Below are 18,449 nucleotides of genomic sequence, written 5' to 3'. Positions count from 1 at the left end.
ATCTGATCACAATGTTTAAAATGATAAATTGTTGGGTAGAATAGACGTGCAGAAACTATTTCCTCCAGTGGGGCATTCAACACAAGTTAGCAGCATCATAACATTAGAGCTTGGTCATTCAGGAGTGGAATTAGGAAGCAGTTTTTCACACAAAGTGGAGTGGAAACCAGGAACTCTCCCACAAAAGCGAGTGGTGTTGGGGAAGTTGAAATAAGAACAGAAGAACATAAGGAATAGGAGCAGGAGACGGCCATTTGGCCCCTCGAGCCTGCTCTGCTATTCAATACGATCATGGCTGAACTGATCATGGACTGAGCTCCACTTCCCTGCCCGCTCCCCATAACCTTTGACTCCCTTATGGCTCAAAAATCTGTCCATCTCCGTCTTAAATATATTCAATGGCCCAGTCTCCACAGCTCTCTGGGACAGTGAATTCCAGAGATTTACAACCCTCTGAGAGAAGAGATTCCTCCTCATCTCAGTTTTAAATGCGCAAAACTCAGCTCGATAAGGTGCCACACAAAAGGTTGCTGCGAAAATCAAGGGTTCATGGGGTTGGGGGAATATATTATAATGGACAGAGGAATTAGTTAATGGACAGAAAACAGAGAGTAGTGATAAAAGGGTCATTTTCAGGTTGGCAGCGGTAACTAGTGGGGTACCGCAAGGATCAGTGCTTGAGCCTCAGCTATTTACAATTTATATCAACGACCTACGTGAAGGAACCAATAGTAATGTATCCAAGTTTGCTCACGTTACAGAGCTGGCTGGGGGAGTAAGCTGTGAGGAGGCCATAGAGAGTCTGTAATACAAGAGTAACACGATTGCAGATGGAGTATAATGTGGGAAATGTGAGTTTATTTTCTTTGGTCGGAAGAATAGAAATACAGGTTATTTTTTTCAATGTTGAGAAACTATTAAATGTTGCTGTCCAGAGAGATTTAGATGACCTCGTACAGGAAATGCAGAGATTTAGCATACAGGTATATTAAGCAATTTGGAAGGCAAATGCATGTTGGTCGTTATTGGAAATTGTTTAGAGTATAAGAGTAAGGAAGTCTTGTTGCAGTTGTCATAGGCTTTTGTGAGACCTCACCTGGAGGACTACGTGCAGCTTGTATTTATATAATTCATTTTACGACCACAGGACGTTCCAACGCGTTTTGCAACCAAATATTTTGATGCTCTGTCACTGTTGTATTGTACGAAATGCGGCAGCCAAATTACGCACAGCAAGCTCCCACAAACTGCGATGTGATCATGACCAAATATTCTGTTTAACTGATCTTTCTGGAATGGTGCAACGAAAGTCCGCTAGACTAATTCTTGGGATTAGAGGGCTGTACTGTGACGAGAGATTGAGCACATTGCTGTTTAGAAGAATGAGAGATGAACACATTGAAATATAAAGGATTCTGAGGGGATTGACAGGGAAGATGATGGGAGGATGTTTCCGCTGGCTGGAGAGTCCAGAATAAGAGGATATAGTTCAGGATAAGGGGTTGGCTATTTAAGAAAGAGATGATGCGGAATTTCTGCACTCAGAGGCTTGTGAATCTTTGTACTTCTCTTTTCAAGAGGGTTGTGGATGCTGAATCAAGACTGAGATAGAGATATATTTGAACGCTAGGATAATCTAGGAATGGGTGGATAGGGCACGGAAGTGGAATGGATCTTATCGAATGGCGGACCAGGCTCCAGGGGCCACATGAGTTAGTCCTGCTCATAATTCTTAAGTTATGACCTTGTTATGATAAATTTTTGTGAGGTAAATGTATCGAGGGACATGTCGGTAAAGCGGGTAAATGGATTTGAGACACAGATCAGTCATGATCTAATTGAATGCAGTCACAGGCTCAACGATCTAAATGACTCAGTCCTGTCCCTATGCTCCAATATTCCAACCGCGAAGTCAGAAGGTCCAGTCCAGCAGCGCGGTCAGGAGGCCAAGTCCAGCAGCGTGATCGGGACCCGAGACCAAAGCGCGATGGGCAGGAGAGAGATTGGGAAAAATTGCAGCAGCGCCTGTGATTGGAGAGCAGCGGCCCGGGGGGAGGCGGGTACATTGTCAGTACTATATGATCTAACTCACAAGCTGCTCCAAGCTCAATGTGCTAACCTGCACCGAGTTCCCTGAAAACCAGGGCGAGAGGACCTGCGGGAGGGAGGGGGTTAGTGGGAGCATGAGTGTGTGTGTGTGCTGGCCCATGCAGCAGAGACTGCTTTCCAATCGTCTTGGTTCGCCTTGCCATTGGATGAAGACCTTGCTCTGTCAAGTTCGTGTGGTGGCTGATGTGCAACCCCACCCGGCGGTGAAATAATTCACGCACGGGCAACTTCCACCGTCGAAGAAGATATTACTGCAGCAGCAGCAATTGGTCACTAGATGGCGCGCAATACCGTCACACAAAGTGCATCTTCTTGGCCCTCAGACACCAGCAATCAGAGATCGCAAATTGAGCTATGTTGATAGTACGACACTTCACCCGCTCCGCTAGACATCCAGTTAGATTGCTTTAGCTTCTATTTAACGGCAGTGGGTTAAAAATGTGTCGTAGGATGATCTAGAATTTCGCCCTGATTCATTTTCGGTATTATTTTATTGCTGTGATACTTGCCCCATTTGAAAGAGTTATTTTAAACCCTTCCAAACCAGCGCAGGTACCACAGAGTGAGACTTTCCTGGGTCATATTTCAGATCATATGAAAGGTAAGAACCAGGTTGGTGAAACCGGGTACAGGTCAATGTGTTCCCAAGATCTCTTCAATGGGCGGCATGTTTTAGTGGCTTCCACAACCCGGCTCCTGGCTATTAGACTGAATATTATTCATTTGTTTGGTTTCTTGGTCCTTGATTTATTCTGCGGGATTTTAACTTTCTGTTGCCTTCCCACTTTGCTTAGCATTCCTATTTTTGATAACGTGTTAACCTATTTATGTTTAACAGGGCAGCGCCTCCGCCAATATAGCACACAGGCAAATTTCCACCAAATGTTGAAGGGAATTTCTTTGATGCATCATCTTGCTCCGTCGGCTTAACTTCAGAGGTTCTGCCAACTTACCCTTGCAGAGCGGGAGCTGCTCCAAGAAAATTCCAATATCGGTGAGTCATATGTTCTCCTTATGTGGCTCGGGGTCAGATTCTGTCTCATAACACTCATGTCAAGCGCCTTGGGCCGCATAATTATGTTAAAGGCGCTCGACAAGTACAAGGTGTTGTTATAACATTGATGTTACGTTTAAAATGTGTGACCTCCTGCCTTAAACCAGGAGACAGGGCGCATCATGGGAAAGTATGCAGCATTGGACCATGAACAGTGCCAAGTGGTTTGTTTAGACATTGAGTGCTTCTGGTAATTTTAAGGATGTGTCGCTGTAAATTACCGATTGTGATATCAGTGCAGCAACACTTTGGTGTGAGAGCCCTTGAATATTGTTTCAATGGCGGCATAGGCGGTTTAAGTCAAACGGCTTAAACTTTCAAGTTAAGGAACAGAGAGTCACAGAAAGCAGCTAAACCTGAATAGCGGAATATCGCAAGTAGCAATTTCCAGCCTTTAGTTCCCCGCAGTTAAATACAGAATGAATTCACTAAATTTAGCTGCATTGATTAAATTGATGATTGGATTTCTGCGTTATTAATGAATGAATTAATTCATCAAAATAATTACCAGAACATTTATGCTAAGACTGAATAATAAATGACTTATAATGTATGGATCTTGTAAAAATTATTATACCGCTTCATGATTGAATCGGGTTAATTGTCTGGGTTATTTCCCATTTTCCAGTAACACACTGAACCCTCCAGTTGTTCCGGTCCATTTAATATCTGTTGTAAATTAATGGAATTCAGTACGCCATATTCCAGAACTTAATTTAATAACTAGATAATCTTATTTGTTGAAGGTGTATAATGTATGATGTTCATTCGTGAGTTTTGTTAACTTAATCATTTAAGACAATTAAAAGGTGAATAAAAATGTACACCGAAAATAAGTGTTAGATTTAAACTCAGAACATTCAGTCATAAACGCATTGAATGCATGATGCAAGTTATGTTTATTATCTTCTAATCCTATGTAATGGCAGCGTCGAAAAGTAACTTACAATAATAAAACAGTTATAACATTCAAAGCAAAGTGGAGCATAAAATCTATTGTTCTAGTTTCCACACCAGTAAGAGTTGGACCGACTGTTTCTGACACTTTATTTGAGACAAATCACTGCAAATACGATCATGTCAGGAAATGGTATCAAGGGACATGGGACCAAGGCGGGGACAATGGAGCTTAGGTACATATCAACCAGGATCTAATTGAATGGCGGCGCTGTATGGGCTAAATGGCCTATTCCTGTTCCTAATGCCGCTTCATTACTTTAAAGAAACGAAATCGGTCCTAATATCACAGTTTCATTCACTTACCAATGGAATTGTTAACAACATCAGAATCCAGGGTTTTTTCTGAAATTAGAGACATGTTATAGTTGTGGGCAATGATGTTACACGGGCTCTGATGTCGGTTCTCTTTGCTCGTTATGTAAGGCCTGCTTTTACCAGCAGACGAGTGTTAAAAAGAGCAAAATAATTGTTTATCACTCATTTATATATTAAAAACCATTTTTATACGGTAAGATTATTTTTAGCCCCGTTAAAACATATTTGAAAGAAGTATTATTTAAAAGTAATTAACGAAATGTCATTTTAATTAATTTTTAAAATGTAATGCGTTTTTTAAAATGTATTTCATATGTTTGAGTATTTTTTGGGGGTATTCCCATTCATATTTATGGAAACTCCGTAAAAACGGAACAGCGTTCGTTATGGATCGGGATACCCATCCATATCCATTCCTTGGTTGGGCAGGACCGTGTGATTCCAGGGGCTCTTGCGAACCGCATGCGCTCCTAGGATAAGTGGGCCACTAGCAGGACACCCCGTCGAGGCCCAGGACCACATGTTGCCCAACCTCCCGGACCACCAGATCAGTTCGAAGATGTTTTCCGCGTCCGAGGCATCCGCCTGCGGGAAGCCTGCGACCGAAATTCTACCCCTTTGTTACCAATCTGTTCAACCATAAAATTACTTCAATTCATTTTTTGCCTACAGGAAATGGCAGGAACCTCTGTGCAGTCTACGGGCAGTTATTACTCAAAGATCCACGAGGAAGGTTTACACCGTTGGACGTGTGTCTACGACCTCAGGAAAGTGGTAGGAAAATATCCCTTGATACCCCACCCAGCAACATCGTGATCACATCGTTAACAAATAGCCAACATAAGAAACACAGCTGCTATTCCAGGATTCTGCTAACATATAGCAGAACGAGCAGACTTTCTCCACCAGACCCCGCTGAAAGTGAGGTGGTCTCAGTTTTTTTGTCGTGTGATTTAACAAGGGTGGGGTGTTTCAGTGCTGTGTGTTTGCCCTTACTATCCCCTGTCCCTATAAAACACATGTAAATCTCATCTACTCTTTATCCCCTGTCCTGTGGGCCTTTCTGTTATCCAACCTGCGCCAGAATTATTTACAATTCCATTTAATTCTGCAATGACTTAATCCTACATAATTCATCAAAACATTTAGTAAGCAATTTAAAAATCAAAGTTCACAATCGGAGCCGAGAAATTTCAGCTGGGATTGTGTCACCTGAGATCTTTCATAAGAATTAGGAACAGGAATAGGCCATCTAGACCCTCGAGCCTGCTCCGCCATTCAAAAATATCATGGCTGATCTGGCCGTCGACTCAGCTCCACTTACCCGTCCGCTCCCCATAACCCTTAATTCCCTTATTGGTTAAAAATCTATCTATCTGTGACTTGAATACATTCAATGAGCTAGCCTCAACTGCTGCCTTGGGCAGAGAATTCCACAGATTCACAACCCTCTGGGAGAAGAAATTCCTTCTCAACTCGGTTTTAAATTGGCTCCCCCGTATTTTGAGGCTGTGCCCCCTAGCTCTAGTCTCCCCGACCAGTGGAAACAATCTCTATGCCTCTATCTTGTTTATCCCTTTCATTATTTTAATTGTTTCCATAAGATCACCCCTCATCCTTCTGAACTCCAACGAGTAAAGACCCAGTCTACTCAATCTATCATCATAAGGTAACCCCCTCATCTCCGGAATCAACCTAGTGAATCGTCTCTGTACTCCCTCCAAAGCTAGTATATCCTTCCTTAAGTAAGGTGACCAAAACTGCACGCAGTACTCCAGGTGCGGCCTCACCAATACCCTGTACAGTTGCAGCAGGACCTCCCTGCTTTTGTACTCGATCCCTCTCGCAATGAAGGCCAACATTCCATTCGCCTTCCTGATTACCTGCTGCACCTGCAAACTAACTTTTTGGGATTCATACTCATGCAGAGGCAGAACTATTGTTGGAGTAAATAGCATGTAACTTGACTTTAGGAGCAATATCCCGCAGTCACAGACTGGAGGGATCTGGGTGCTCACGACAGGCTGTAAACAGCGATAGACAGCGTGGGCAGCAATAATCAATATATTACATTCGGGAATGGTGCGCAGCATTGAATGGAACAATGTGGTTAGTTTAATATTTAAAAAAACCACACGGATAGTGGAAATCTGAAATACAAAGAGAAAATGCTGGAGACAGTCAACAGGCCAGGCACCATATGTGGAGAGAGAATCAGAATTAACGTTTCAGCTCGTCAGAACGAGATGTAACAGATTTTAAGCAAGTGCCGGAGCAGGTAAAGGAGAGTGGAGTAAAGAATAAAATGGGAGTTCTGTGATAGGGTGGAAGGCAGGACTGATTGAATGGCAAAAGTTATGATTGTAAAAAGCAAAAGGAAATGGTAGTGGGACAAATAAAGAAACAAAAGATGTGTCTTGAAGAGGTGTAAATGGGAATGGCTGAAACATCTAACGCTGCTAGCTGTAAAAAATAGGGGCGGAGTTATTAATGAATTATATGTTGAGTCCAGAAGGCTGTAAAGTACCTAATTGAAAGATAAGCTATTTTTCTTCAAGCATACGTTGAGCATCTTTGGAACAGTATCAGAAGTCGACGGCAGAGAGGTAATAGTGGGAGTGGAGTGGATAATTCAAGTAACAGGCGACCGGAAGCTCAGGATCAAGCTTACAGCCTGAACAGAAGTGTGTTGCAAAGCGGAAACGTTCTTCCATTGTTGGGAAGCCGTATATTCCAGTAAATCTCGGCCACCAATGTTATTTAAGTAAATGTACGTAAAGTAAGGTCCCTCAAATGTGATGAGAGACAAGTAAAACTGGTGCTTTGTTTCGGTTATATTTTTGGATGTGAGAATGTTGGCCATTGTATAAGTCCCCAGCTCTGCACCGGCTGATGTGGCCTGATTTTATCGATTCATCTGATTGACGTGACACGTGTGACAATGCAGTCCTCCCCCAGTGCAGCACTGGTCGTATCAAATTTAAATCTGGGATGTGGTATTGGAGAAGCCCTTGACTCCGCCGCCTGATTGGCCCAAAGTCAAGAGAGCGAACAATCAGCCAATCTGACAGGAGAGCATTGACCTGAAAATGATGACATAATTTTGCTAATCATTTGGGAGGTCAATCATAAAGCATTCGCAAAATTAAAGTGATCTTATAGTGAAAGATTGCAAAATAAATGCTTAATAGTTCTGAAGGTCACCTGGAGCCGTGCTTTTGAATATGAGAAGAGACCGCCACTCATTAATCTCTTAATAAATCGAGCCTTTATCTAAGGAGCGGCATTTGAATGCAATATTACATCGAGTCATCGAATTTCCCTGCAGACACAGTAAATTTCAACCTATCCCTCCTGGACATTCCATTGTTTCTCCGCAGTTTATAGTAGTGGATTCTGTGGAATTTTCCCAGTTCACTGGTTTGCGACAGTGAGGCGAAATTCTAACCAGTACTGACACTCAATGAAGCGGGAGTAAGAACTGAACGATAAAAGAAAAGGAAGAAAACAGTTTTGTTGGTTGGATAAGACTATATAGGAATACGACATGAACTGGTGCAGCGCAACAGCAGATAACGGGGAGGAAGCGAGGTAATCCAGTCCCGTCTGCGGTCAACCTCCGACGGAAGTTCCCGTACAAGCCTTGATATAAGCCGCAAGTGCCTTCTGGCCAAGCAGCCTCTACTTCACCTGCAGTGGAAATAATATAATGATAACCCAGTGAGTAACAGAGTGAGGTTGATGAATGCAAACAGACTGAATAGTCACACGTGTGCAACAAAAAAACAGGATGATGGACTACTGCGCTGAAATGTGAGGAGGTTTCTCCTCTCAGTTAACCTCCAGAAATCAATGGCCACACGCCTAAGTCCAGGCAGCCTCACAAGTCGCGAGTGCATAAATGACAAGGGAATCATTCTTATCCCTCTTTATACATGCAACAATAATTATACAATTCTCAGAAAAAGGTAAGCATCCTCGTGAATTGTCGCTGGACTCCTCGCAAACCTAGCATAGTCTCTGTAAATTCCCCCAAAACTGAGTGCGATATTACAAATGAGATGCGGTTGGCGATCTGTTTAACCTGCTATTTATTCTATACAGCTTGATCTGTAACCCGGAACTCCATTCGCCCTTTTGATTGTCCGTTACATTTCAGCGACATATTGTCCTGGGTAACGACATCGCTTGTTCATGTATATCTCCCTAGAACATCGCCATTTCCATTTAATTCCCATCTACCATTCTTACACACAAAGTGCTCATCCTCACACGTTTTTGCATGATTTGCCATGATTTGCCATCCATCGACCACACGCGCATTGCATCTATCTTCTTTTGCAATTGACTGGTGTTTTCACAGTCTAATTCACCTATTTGTTTAGTATTAACAGTAATCTTGTATAGACATCCACCTGCTCCTTACTCTTCCGGTGAAGTGATTACAGGTATGCATCTCACATTCTGAGTCAGTTTATTAATTTGCCATTGTAATGTCATGGACGGGTTTTAGGCGATACTTTGATTTTACATTGGTAATATTATAGCTAAATAGCAAAACCTATGGCTGTTTCAGGAGCAGAGAGATGCAGTAGATTGGAGCACAGATCTTTCCCTGTAGTACGATTAGAGGAGGTGGGGGTAGTACAAAGCACTACAGCATTATTAGTGGCTGGAATGTGTAACTACAGCGTGATACAGGTGGAGAATCTAAATTTCAAATGTGGAGTTAAGAATCTATAATGCCAATAGAAAAATAAGGGCAAAATGTATAACTTTGGAAAGGGAACTGAATTACATCCTTACACGCTGCCTCATTGTCCCCAGCGGCCTATCCGTGGACAACATTTGCTCTCGAATCGCCCTCTGGAATGCTTAGGGAATTCTACATATGTTTGGCATGAGGGAGATAAACTCAGATAGGGAAATAGTTTGATAGAGAGACAGACAGATAGACAGTCAGACAGACAGACAGACAGGCGGACGCACGGACAGACAGACTGACAGACAAACAGGCATATGGATAGATAGGTGGATAGGCAAATAGACAGACACAATGCTGGATGAGAGTTGAGTGAATCTGCTAAACTGAGTGGCATTAAGAAGAGAAGGAAATGAAAATGTACCCGAACAAGTGCTTAATGCAGAAAGAACTGGCAAGTAGTTTGCGAATAGTTCAGATGGTGCGGTGTTATCAAACTCACAATTAATCTAGATTACTTATTTTAACATTTACTTTAAACTGCAGGTTAATTGTGCCTGGCTGCTGACTGGTTGGTTGTAATTAGGTTATTTCTAAAATGTATGTATTTGAGGAATATATCTGCTAAGGCACAGGGCTGGGCGAGAGTTGACTGATTCTCTTAACTGGGATGGCTTTCTAAACAGGGTAATGACGGGAATTTGGTGAAAGCGGGAATTCGGTGCAGAGTAAGAACAAGGCATTTTAAAACATGGCGCAGCAGTAAATAAGCAGAGTAATTAATTTTATCTAAGCGGATAAGTTAAAATTATATCTATCTATATCAATATATATCATAGCTAGATAGACTTTTAAGAAAACAGCTGATACCTATTGCCTGCAATGAATGTGCCTTGTGGGAACGCCAGAACGCTTCATGTGTAAACACCTGCGCATGAATCGCCTCCAGTTGCACAACATCAAGCTCAGTGTTTCTGTGTCAATGCAGGGAATACAGGATGCTGATAGTTCCCTGAAAATTCCAGGAGCTGGTCATCGCACAGCTATAGAGAGTGCAGGGTTTTAGAAAGTGTATGGTCAACCCGCAAGGTAGGAAGAGTCATGTAGCGCAGGAATCCTCCGGGATGGTGACACACTCAAACCGCTTTTCAGTGCTTCGTAGTATGCAGTCTCGGGCACACCCACAGGAATGTGGGACACATGCAGCACAGGGAGGCACAGCAAAATGTAGAAATGCAGGAGTCATAGGGGATTCGCTAGTCACGGGGATAAGCAGGCGTTCCTACAAACGCCGACGTGAGCCTCCCAAGGTGGATTGCCTCAATTGTGCAAGGGTAAAGGATATCACTGAAAGGGCGCAGACATTTTGCAAGGGGAAGGCGGACAGCCAAAAGTAGTGACAAACGGTGTAGCTAGAAAAATGGCTAATGTCCTACAGGCAAAGTTTCAGGAGCTAGGGAACACGTTAAAGAGAAGGACCTCAGCGTTGATAATCACTAATAAGCCACGGGCCAGTGAGTATAGCAGCAGCAAGATAAAAGGAGGTTAACGTCCGGCTGAAGAAATTGTGCAGGAGAGACAGCTTCATATTCCTGGGGCACTGGGACCAGTTCCGAGGCAGGAAGACGGAGACATAGCTCAAACAAGGGAAGGAATGGCCCCTTTATGTTGCTGTGTGCTACACATTAGCAAAAGATAGGGAAGGGCAAACGATGGAAGGGTGGCAATATTGATCAAACATACTGTTATCGCACTAGAAAGGGATGGCGTACTTGAGGGTTCAAAGACAGAATCTATTTGGTTAGAATTATGGACAAATAAAATAGCCTTTACGCTGCTGGGTGTTAAATACAAGCCACCAAATAGTGGGAATGAAATAGAGGTGCGAATTTTCACGCAAAACTTTAGAGTAGTGATAATAGGGGACTTAAATAATCCCACTACAGACTGGGTCATTAACAGTGAAAAGAGCAGAGTGCGGAGCAATTCCTGAAATATGTAGAGGAGAATTTTCTTGGTCAGTTTGATTCCAGCCCAACAAGGATGTTGAATCTAGTAGTGGGGAATGAAATGGGGCGAATGGAGTATTATTCAGACAGAAAGCATTAAGGAACCAGAGATGACAATGTCATTGGGATTAAAGTAATTATGGAAAAGGACACGGAGCAATCAGCGTGAAAATATTCAACTGTAGGAGGGCTAATTTCAGTAAGTTTAAATGGATCTGGCCCAGGTGGACTGCAATGAAAAAACGACAGCTAAATAAGTAAATGAGCAATGGAAGGCCTTCAAAGATTAGGTAGTTTAGGTACAGACTCGGCACATTTGCACGAGGGGGGATGGAACGACATCCAAAGTTAGAGCTATTTTGATGATTAAAGATATTGAGATTAAAATGAAGCATAAAAATGAGGCGCTGATAAATGTTGGATCCATAATTCAGTAAAGGAACAGGCCGAATACTAAATGCACAGTGGAGACGTGAAACAGGAAATGAGAGGGGCAAAGCGAGTGTATGAGAACACATTCGCGGCTGATGTAAAAGCGACCCCACAATCATTTGTAAACAGTACAAGAGTAGTCAAAGGAAGGGTGGGGCCGATTAGTGACAAAATTTGAAATCTTATTGTGGAGTCGGAGGGGATGGCTGAGGTACTAAAATAGTACTTTGCTTCGGTCTTCACCAATATGGAAGATGCTGCCAATTTCACAGTAAAGGAGGATAGAGTAGAGAAATTGGATATGATAAAAGTTGATAAAGAGGAACTACTTAAAATGTTGGCATTCCTCAAGATGGAAACGTCATCCAGTACTGATGGGACGCATCCAATTTTGCTGAGAGATGTAAGAATGGAAATTGCAGAGCCTCTGGCCACAACCTTCCACTGCTCCTTAGATGTGGGAGTAGTGCCAGGGGACTGAAGGATTGCAAATGTTAAACTCTTTTCAAAAAAGGAAGCAGGAAAAAACAGGCAACTACAGGCCAATCAGCTTAACGTTGTTAGTGGGAAAACTTTAGAGACCGTATTCCGGGAAAAAGTAATTGGCACTTGGAAAATATAGGCTAAAAAATGAAAGCCAACGCGGATTTGTTAAAGACAAATCGTCTTTGACTAACTTGATGGATTACGTTGATGCTGTAAAGGAGCGGATAGATGAAGATGGTGCGTTTGACGTTTTCTTAATGGACTTTCAAAAAACGTTTGCTAAGGTACCAATTATAGATTTGCAAGCAACATTAAAGCTGATGAATTTAAAGGCGCGGTGGCTAGATGGATACGGCCTTGGCTAATGGGTAGAAAACTGAGACTGGTGGTGATTGACTGTTTTAAGATAGGATAAAAGCGTGCAGTAGTGTCTCCTAGAGATCAATTTTGGAACTACTGCTATTTTTGATCTTGATTGATTAGATATATATAACATCAGCAGTTTACAAGTATGTATGAACTGGTTGCTGAGAGAAGAAAGGATGGAAAGTGCGGAGTCTATGGTTTAAAAAAAACAGAATTTCAAAGTCTGTAGATGACACGAAACGTGGAAATGCAATAAATGATGAGGAGGATAGTGACAGATTTCAGGAAGAATTAGACAGACTGGTGAAATGAGCAGACAAATGGCAGATGAAATTCAAGGCATTGGAGTTCGAATGATACATTTTGGTATGACGCATGAGAAAATGCAATATAAGCTAAATGGTACAATGTTAAAGGCAGAGAGAGACCTAAGGGTGTACGTACACACGTTTTTGAAGGTGGCAGAACAGGTTGAAAAGCTGGTTAAAAGGCATAAGGGTCATTGGCATTATAAATAGAGGGGAAGAGAACAAAAGCATCTGAGTTACGCTGAACTTTTTTAATGAAACAGTGGTGAGGCAGAAGCTGGGGTATTATGACCAATTGTGGGCACTACACTTGAGCAGCGATGTCAAGGCCTTAGAGAAGGTTTTCTGTAGATTTACTAGATTGATAACCTGAATGAAAGACGTCAGTTATGTGGAAAGACATGGAAATTGTGGTTGTTAACCTTGGCGCAGTGGAGATTAATGGAATATTGATAGAGGAATAAATCAGGAGAAACTGTTTCCAATGTCAGAATGGTCGGTGAGCAAAGGACACAGATTTAAAGTAATTGGCAAAACCACCAGATACGATATGAAAAAGAGATCTGGATAAATATTTGGCAGGTAAAAATGCAGGGCTATGGGGAAAGAGCAGGGGATTGGGACAAATTGTATAACTCTTTCCGGCACAGGCCGGCCTGCCGAATGGTCTCCTTTTCGCTTTATCGGTCTATCATTTTATGATTCTAGGATAGACTATATTTGGACAAAATCATGCTAACATACCAGTCCCTACTTTAAAGGTATGCAGTCTTTCCTTCTGTTTATATAATACTTTGATTTTATATCACTATTTATAGTTAAATATAAAAAAACAATTATGGATGCAGAGAAGTAGCTCTCTTCGGAGCTGATCTTCAGAACAGGCTGATTCTCTGTGACAGGCAACACTGAGCTTCGACAGCGCCACAAGTGACGGGAGGGTGTCACTAGAGCGAGGCAAGTTTAAACAAGAAAAAATAAAAACGACCTTTTATACAGGCCTTTTGCGGCCACCGGACCTCTCACAGCACGTTTCAGCCACTGAAGTACTTTTGAAGTGTAGTCACTGTGGGAAGCGACAGATAACAAGTGCAGGCAGCGGAAAGAGCGTGCGGCAAACCAGACTCCCCACCCACCCTTTCCTTCAACCACTGTCTGCCCCACCTGTGACAGAGATTGTAATTCCCGTATTGCACAGTACAGCCAGCTGAGCACTCAATTTTGGAGTGGAAGCAAGTCTTCCTCGATTTCGAGGGACTGCCTGTGATGAGGATATCTAAAATATAAACTCAACTTTCTAATGAAGTTCCACAGAGTCAGTATAGCATTGAAGGCGGGTTTTACCTTGTGGAAGGTTACACAAGCGCTGTACACGATACTGAGAATAAACAGGATCACCAGAGCGATCACTGTTGATGCGGCGCTGCCATTCTCATCGAGGTTTTTTGATCCGTCTTCCTCTACCTCGTGGTCTTCTGAATCTTCCCTTATTGGAGGGATTTCTAGAATCAAAAGATGGATATAGTTATAAATGTGTTCAGGTTCAACACAGAATAGATACAATGCCCGTGTAACAACACGGACCAAGCTGTCGTGACGAACACGGTGCATTACAGACTGGTCTGCAGGAACTTGAAAATGTAATTAATACATTAACCAGCCCGATGTTAATGGGATTTTAACTAATAAGGGAATAAGGGGTTATGGGGATCAGGCGGGGAAGTGGAGCTGAGTCCATGATCAGATCAGCCATGATCTTATTGAATGGCGGAGCAGGCTCGAGGGGCCTTATGGCCTACTCCTGCTCCTATTTCTATTTTCTTATGTTCTTATGTGGGTGAAAGTGATTCTCTGGACAATGGGGAGCCGATTGATGTGTGATGAGAGAAGAGATCAGTGTATACAGGGCAGAGGACTGAGTTTCTACATCACATATATCCAACATTTTTACCATTCCGGGAAAACAGCTTCATGATGCTGACAAGCGTTTGATGCAATATCATTTCTCATTGGGCAGCTGACAACAAAGATAATCAAAATGTATTGAAAGGAGTGAAATTCTTAGCAGAAGGGGGGACTGATTATAGGATCAAATCCCTTGCGATTCACCTGCTAAACTGATATAAGAGATAGTCAGTAATACCGGGACGGGGTCACATTTCGGGCTCAAGGTGTTTGATCAACGCACTTTGTGTTGGACTGTGAAAACCGATTGCGATTTTGTAACAAAGGCAACTCGCGGACACAGGCAAGTTGTGTGACACGATTCCAATGGGTTAAGGTGGCACTATTTTACATTATCACTTACACAGAGCGTTAGACCCGCCTCACTGTCATTAGGGTTAGTTGTGACTCACCTTGATGGCACTGCCATACTCTTAGGTGCCGGATTACTCTACAATTCTCTGTTATATCGATTATTATTATTTTGTGGAAACTATAATACTTGGTCTGCTATGTTCCTGTATGGTGCCTCTAGTGTTCTGTAATAGAGGCCCGACAGCCCTGAATTATTGGTGGCAGGCTTCCGGCGGGGAAATGTGTCGGATCCGAAAATAAAATGTCCGTGTACCTGTTGGTTCGGGAGGTACGGAGATTCCCGGTTCTGGGCCGCTCCGGGTACCCGCGGGTAGAAGCTCAAGTATCCCAGGAGAGCAGCAGGTTTGCAAGCGCCCCTAGGATCAGTTATCCGCCCAACCAATAAACGATGGAAATCCCCATCTATGCTTATGGGGATTCCGTATGTATGAATGGGAATAACCCCAAAACACGTCTATACTTCAAATAAATGTTTTTAATTCCACATATTTAAAATTAATTAGAATAGCATTTAATTAAATATTTAAAGCAAAAATGTAATATGTTGAAAAATAAAGCTACGTGTTTTAAAGGGGCTAAAAAACGTTCCTTGTTGCACAGGGTTTTAATGTAAAAATGATTGATATCATTTTATTTTAATGCTTTTTAAAATCTCTTTCAAGCGAATTCTTGAAAGATTGCAAGTTCTGGGTTTTCACGCATGCGGGAGGGTACGCATACGCATAGGGGCCTCATATGATGTCCTGATTTGTGCGTTTACCCTGTTTGCTATGGCTATTGCTGTCTGAATAAAATAAGTTAACGATTCCCTAAATATCCAGAAAGTGTCACCATTGTCAAGTCTCGCATTATGCAGACTGCCGGGTTATACCAATACTCTGATATTTTGGTGTCTTTATATTTTTATTGCGAATACAAAAACACCATTATCGCAGGAGTGCATTTAGATAGCACCTTTAGGGTAGTAAAATGTCCCAAGGCGTTTCACCAGAGTGTAAGCTGAAAAAATGTACATTAAGCCACATAAGGATATATTGGGACAGGAGACGAAAAGCTTGATCAAAAAGCTGAGTTTTAATTGGCGTCTTACAGGAGCGAGAGGTAGAGCGCGCAGAGAGGTTTAGGGAGGGAATGTCACAGCTTAGTCCTCCGCAGCTGAAGGCACGCTGACCACTGGCGGGGCGATGGCAATCGGCGATGAACAAGAGGCCAGCTTTGGAGGAATGCAGAAATCGCTGAGAGTAGCAGAACTAGACGAGGTTACAACGGTACTGAGTGGAAAGGCCATGGAGGGATTTGAAAACAAGGGTAAGATGTTTCAAATTGAGGTGCTGCCAAGACCGGGAGCCAAAACAGGTCACCGAGCACAGAGGTGATGGGTGAGCAGGAATTGCTGCCACGTAACATATAGGCAGCAGAGTTTTGGATCAAATCAAGTTGATGGAGGGTGGAAGTTGGGAGGCTGGCGTGTAGAATATTGGAATAGTTAGGACTTGAGGTATCCAAGGTATGGCTGTGGGTTTCAGCAGCAGGTGATCTGTGACGGGGCAGAGTTAGGCGATATTACTGAGGTAGAAGTAGATGGTCATAGAAACATAGAAACATAGAAAATAGGTGCAGGAGTAGGCCATTCGGCCCTTCTAGCCTGCACCGCCATTCAATGAGTTCATGGCTGAACATTCAACTTCAGTACCCCATTCCTGCTTTCTCGCCATACCCCTTGATCCCCCTAGCAGTAAGGACCTCATCTAACTCCTTTTTGAATATATTTAGTGAATTGGCCTCAACAACTTTCTGTGGTAGAGAATTCCACAGGTTCACCACTCTCTGGGTGAAGAAGTTCCTCCGCATCTCGGTCCTAAATGGCTTACCCCTTATCCTTAGACTGTGACCCCTGGTTCTGGACTTCCCCAACATTGGGAACATTCTTCCTGCATCTAACCTGTCTAACCCCGTCAGAATTTTATATGTTTCTATGAGGTCCCCTCTCATTCTTCTGAACTCCAGTGAATACAAGCCCAGTTGATCCAGTCTTTCTTGATAGGTCAGTCCCGCCATCCCGGGAATCAGTCTGGTGAACCTTCGCTGCACTCCCTCAATAGCAAGAATGTCCTTCCTCAGGTTAGGAGACCAAAACTGTACACAATACTCCAGGTGTGGCCTCACCAATGCCCTGTACAACTGTAGCAACACCTCCCTGCCCCTGTACTCAAATCCCCTTGCTATGAAGGCCAACATGCCATTTGCTTTCTTAACCGCCTGCTGTACCTGCATGCCAACCTTCATTGACTGATGTACCATGACACCCAGGTCTCTTTGCACCTCCCCTTTTCCTAATCTGTCACCATTCAGATAATAGTCTGTCTCTCTGTTTTTACCACCAAAGTGGATAACCTCACATTTATCCACATTATACTTCATCTGCCATGCATTTGCCCACTCACCTAACCTATCCAAGTCGCTCTGCAGCCTCACAGCATCCTCCTCGCAGCTCACACTGCCACCCAACTTAGTGTCATCCGCAAATTTGGAGATACTACATTTAATCCCCTCATCTAAATCATTAATGTACAGTGTAAACAGCTGGGGCCCCAGCACAGAACCTTGCGGTACCCCACTAGTCACTGCCTGCCATTCTGAAAAGTACCCATTTACTCCTACTCTTTACTTCCTGTCTGACAACCAGTTCTCAATCCATGTCAGTACACTACCCCCAATCCCATGTGCTCTAACTTTGCACATCAATCTCTTGTGTGGGACCTTGTCGAACGCCTTCTGAAAGTCCAAATATACCACATCAACTGGTTCTCCCTTATCCACTCTACTGGAAACATCCTCAAAAAATTCCAGAAGATTTGTCAAGCATGATTTCCCTTTCACAAATCCATGCTGACTTGGACCTATCATGTCACCTCTTTCCAAATGCACTGCTATGACATCCTTAATAATTGATTCCATCATTTTACCCACTACCGATGTCAGGCTGACCGGTCTATAATTCCCTGTTTTCTCTCTCCCTCCTTTTTTAAAAAGTGGGGTTACATTGGCTACCCTCCACTCCATAGGAACTGATCCAGAGTCAATGGAATGTTGGAAAATGACTGTCAACGCATCCACTATTTCCAAGGCCACCTCCTTAAGTACTCTGGGATGCAGTCCATCAGGCCCTGGGGATTTATCGGCCTTCAATCCCAACAATTTCCCCAACACAATTTCCCGGCTAATAAGGATTTCCCTCAGTTCCTCCTCCTTACTAGACCCCCCGACCCCTTTTATAACCGGAAGGTTGTTCGTGTCCTCCTTCGTGAATACCGAACCAAAGTACTTGTTCAATTGGTCCGCCATTTCTTTGTTCCCCGTTATGACTTCCCCTGATTCTGACTGCAGGG

At 43.0% G+C, this 18,449-nt stretch overlaps 1 gene segment (V, D, J or C); it reads right to left on the bottom strand.

Moving 5' to 3' along the window:
• Positions 1-18,449, bottom strand: part of LOC139229031 (Ig heavy chain C region, membrane-bound form-like) — a 179,523-nt gene that overhangs the window by 23,368 nt on the left and 137,706 nt on the right. Inside the window, 1 exon segment of the C gene segment in view lies at positions 14,086-14,243. Coding sequence covers positions 14,086-14,243 — 158 coding nt within the window.

The sequence above is a fragment of the Pristiophorus japonicus genome, chromosome 18 (genome assembly GCF_044704955.1).
Source record: "Pristiophorus japonicus isolate sPriJap1 chromosome 18, sPriJap1.hap1, whole genome shotgun sequence".
Classification (NCBI taxonomy): domain Eukaryota; kingdom Metazoa; phylum Chordata; class Chondrichthyes; family Pristiophoridae; genus Pristiophorus; species Pristiophorus japonicus.
The sequence above is the reverse complement of the archived record's forward strand: the minus strand, read 5'-3'. Positions and strand labels throughout refer to the sequence as shown.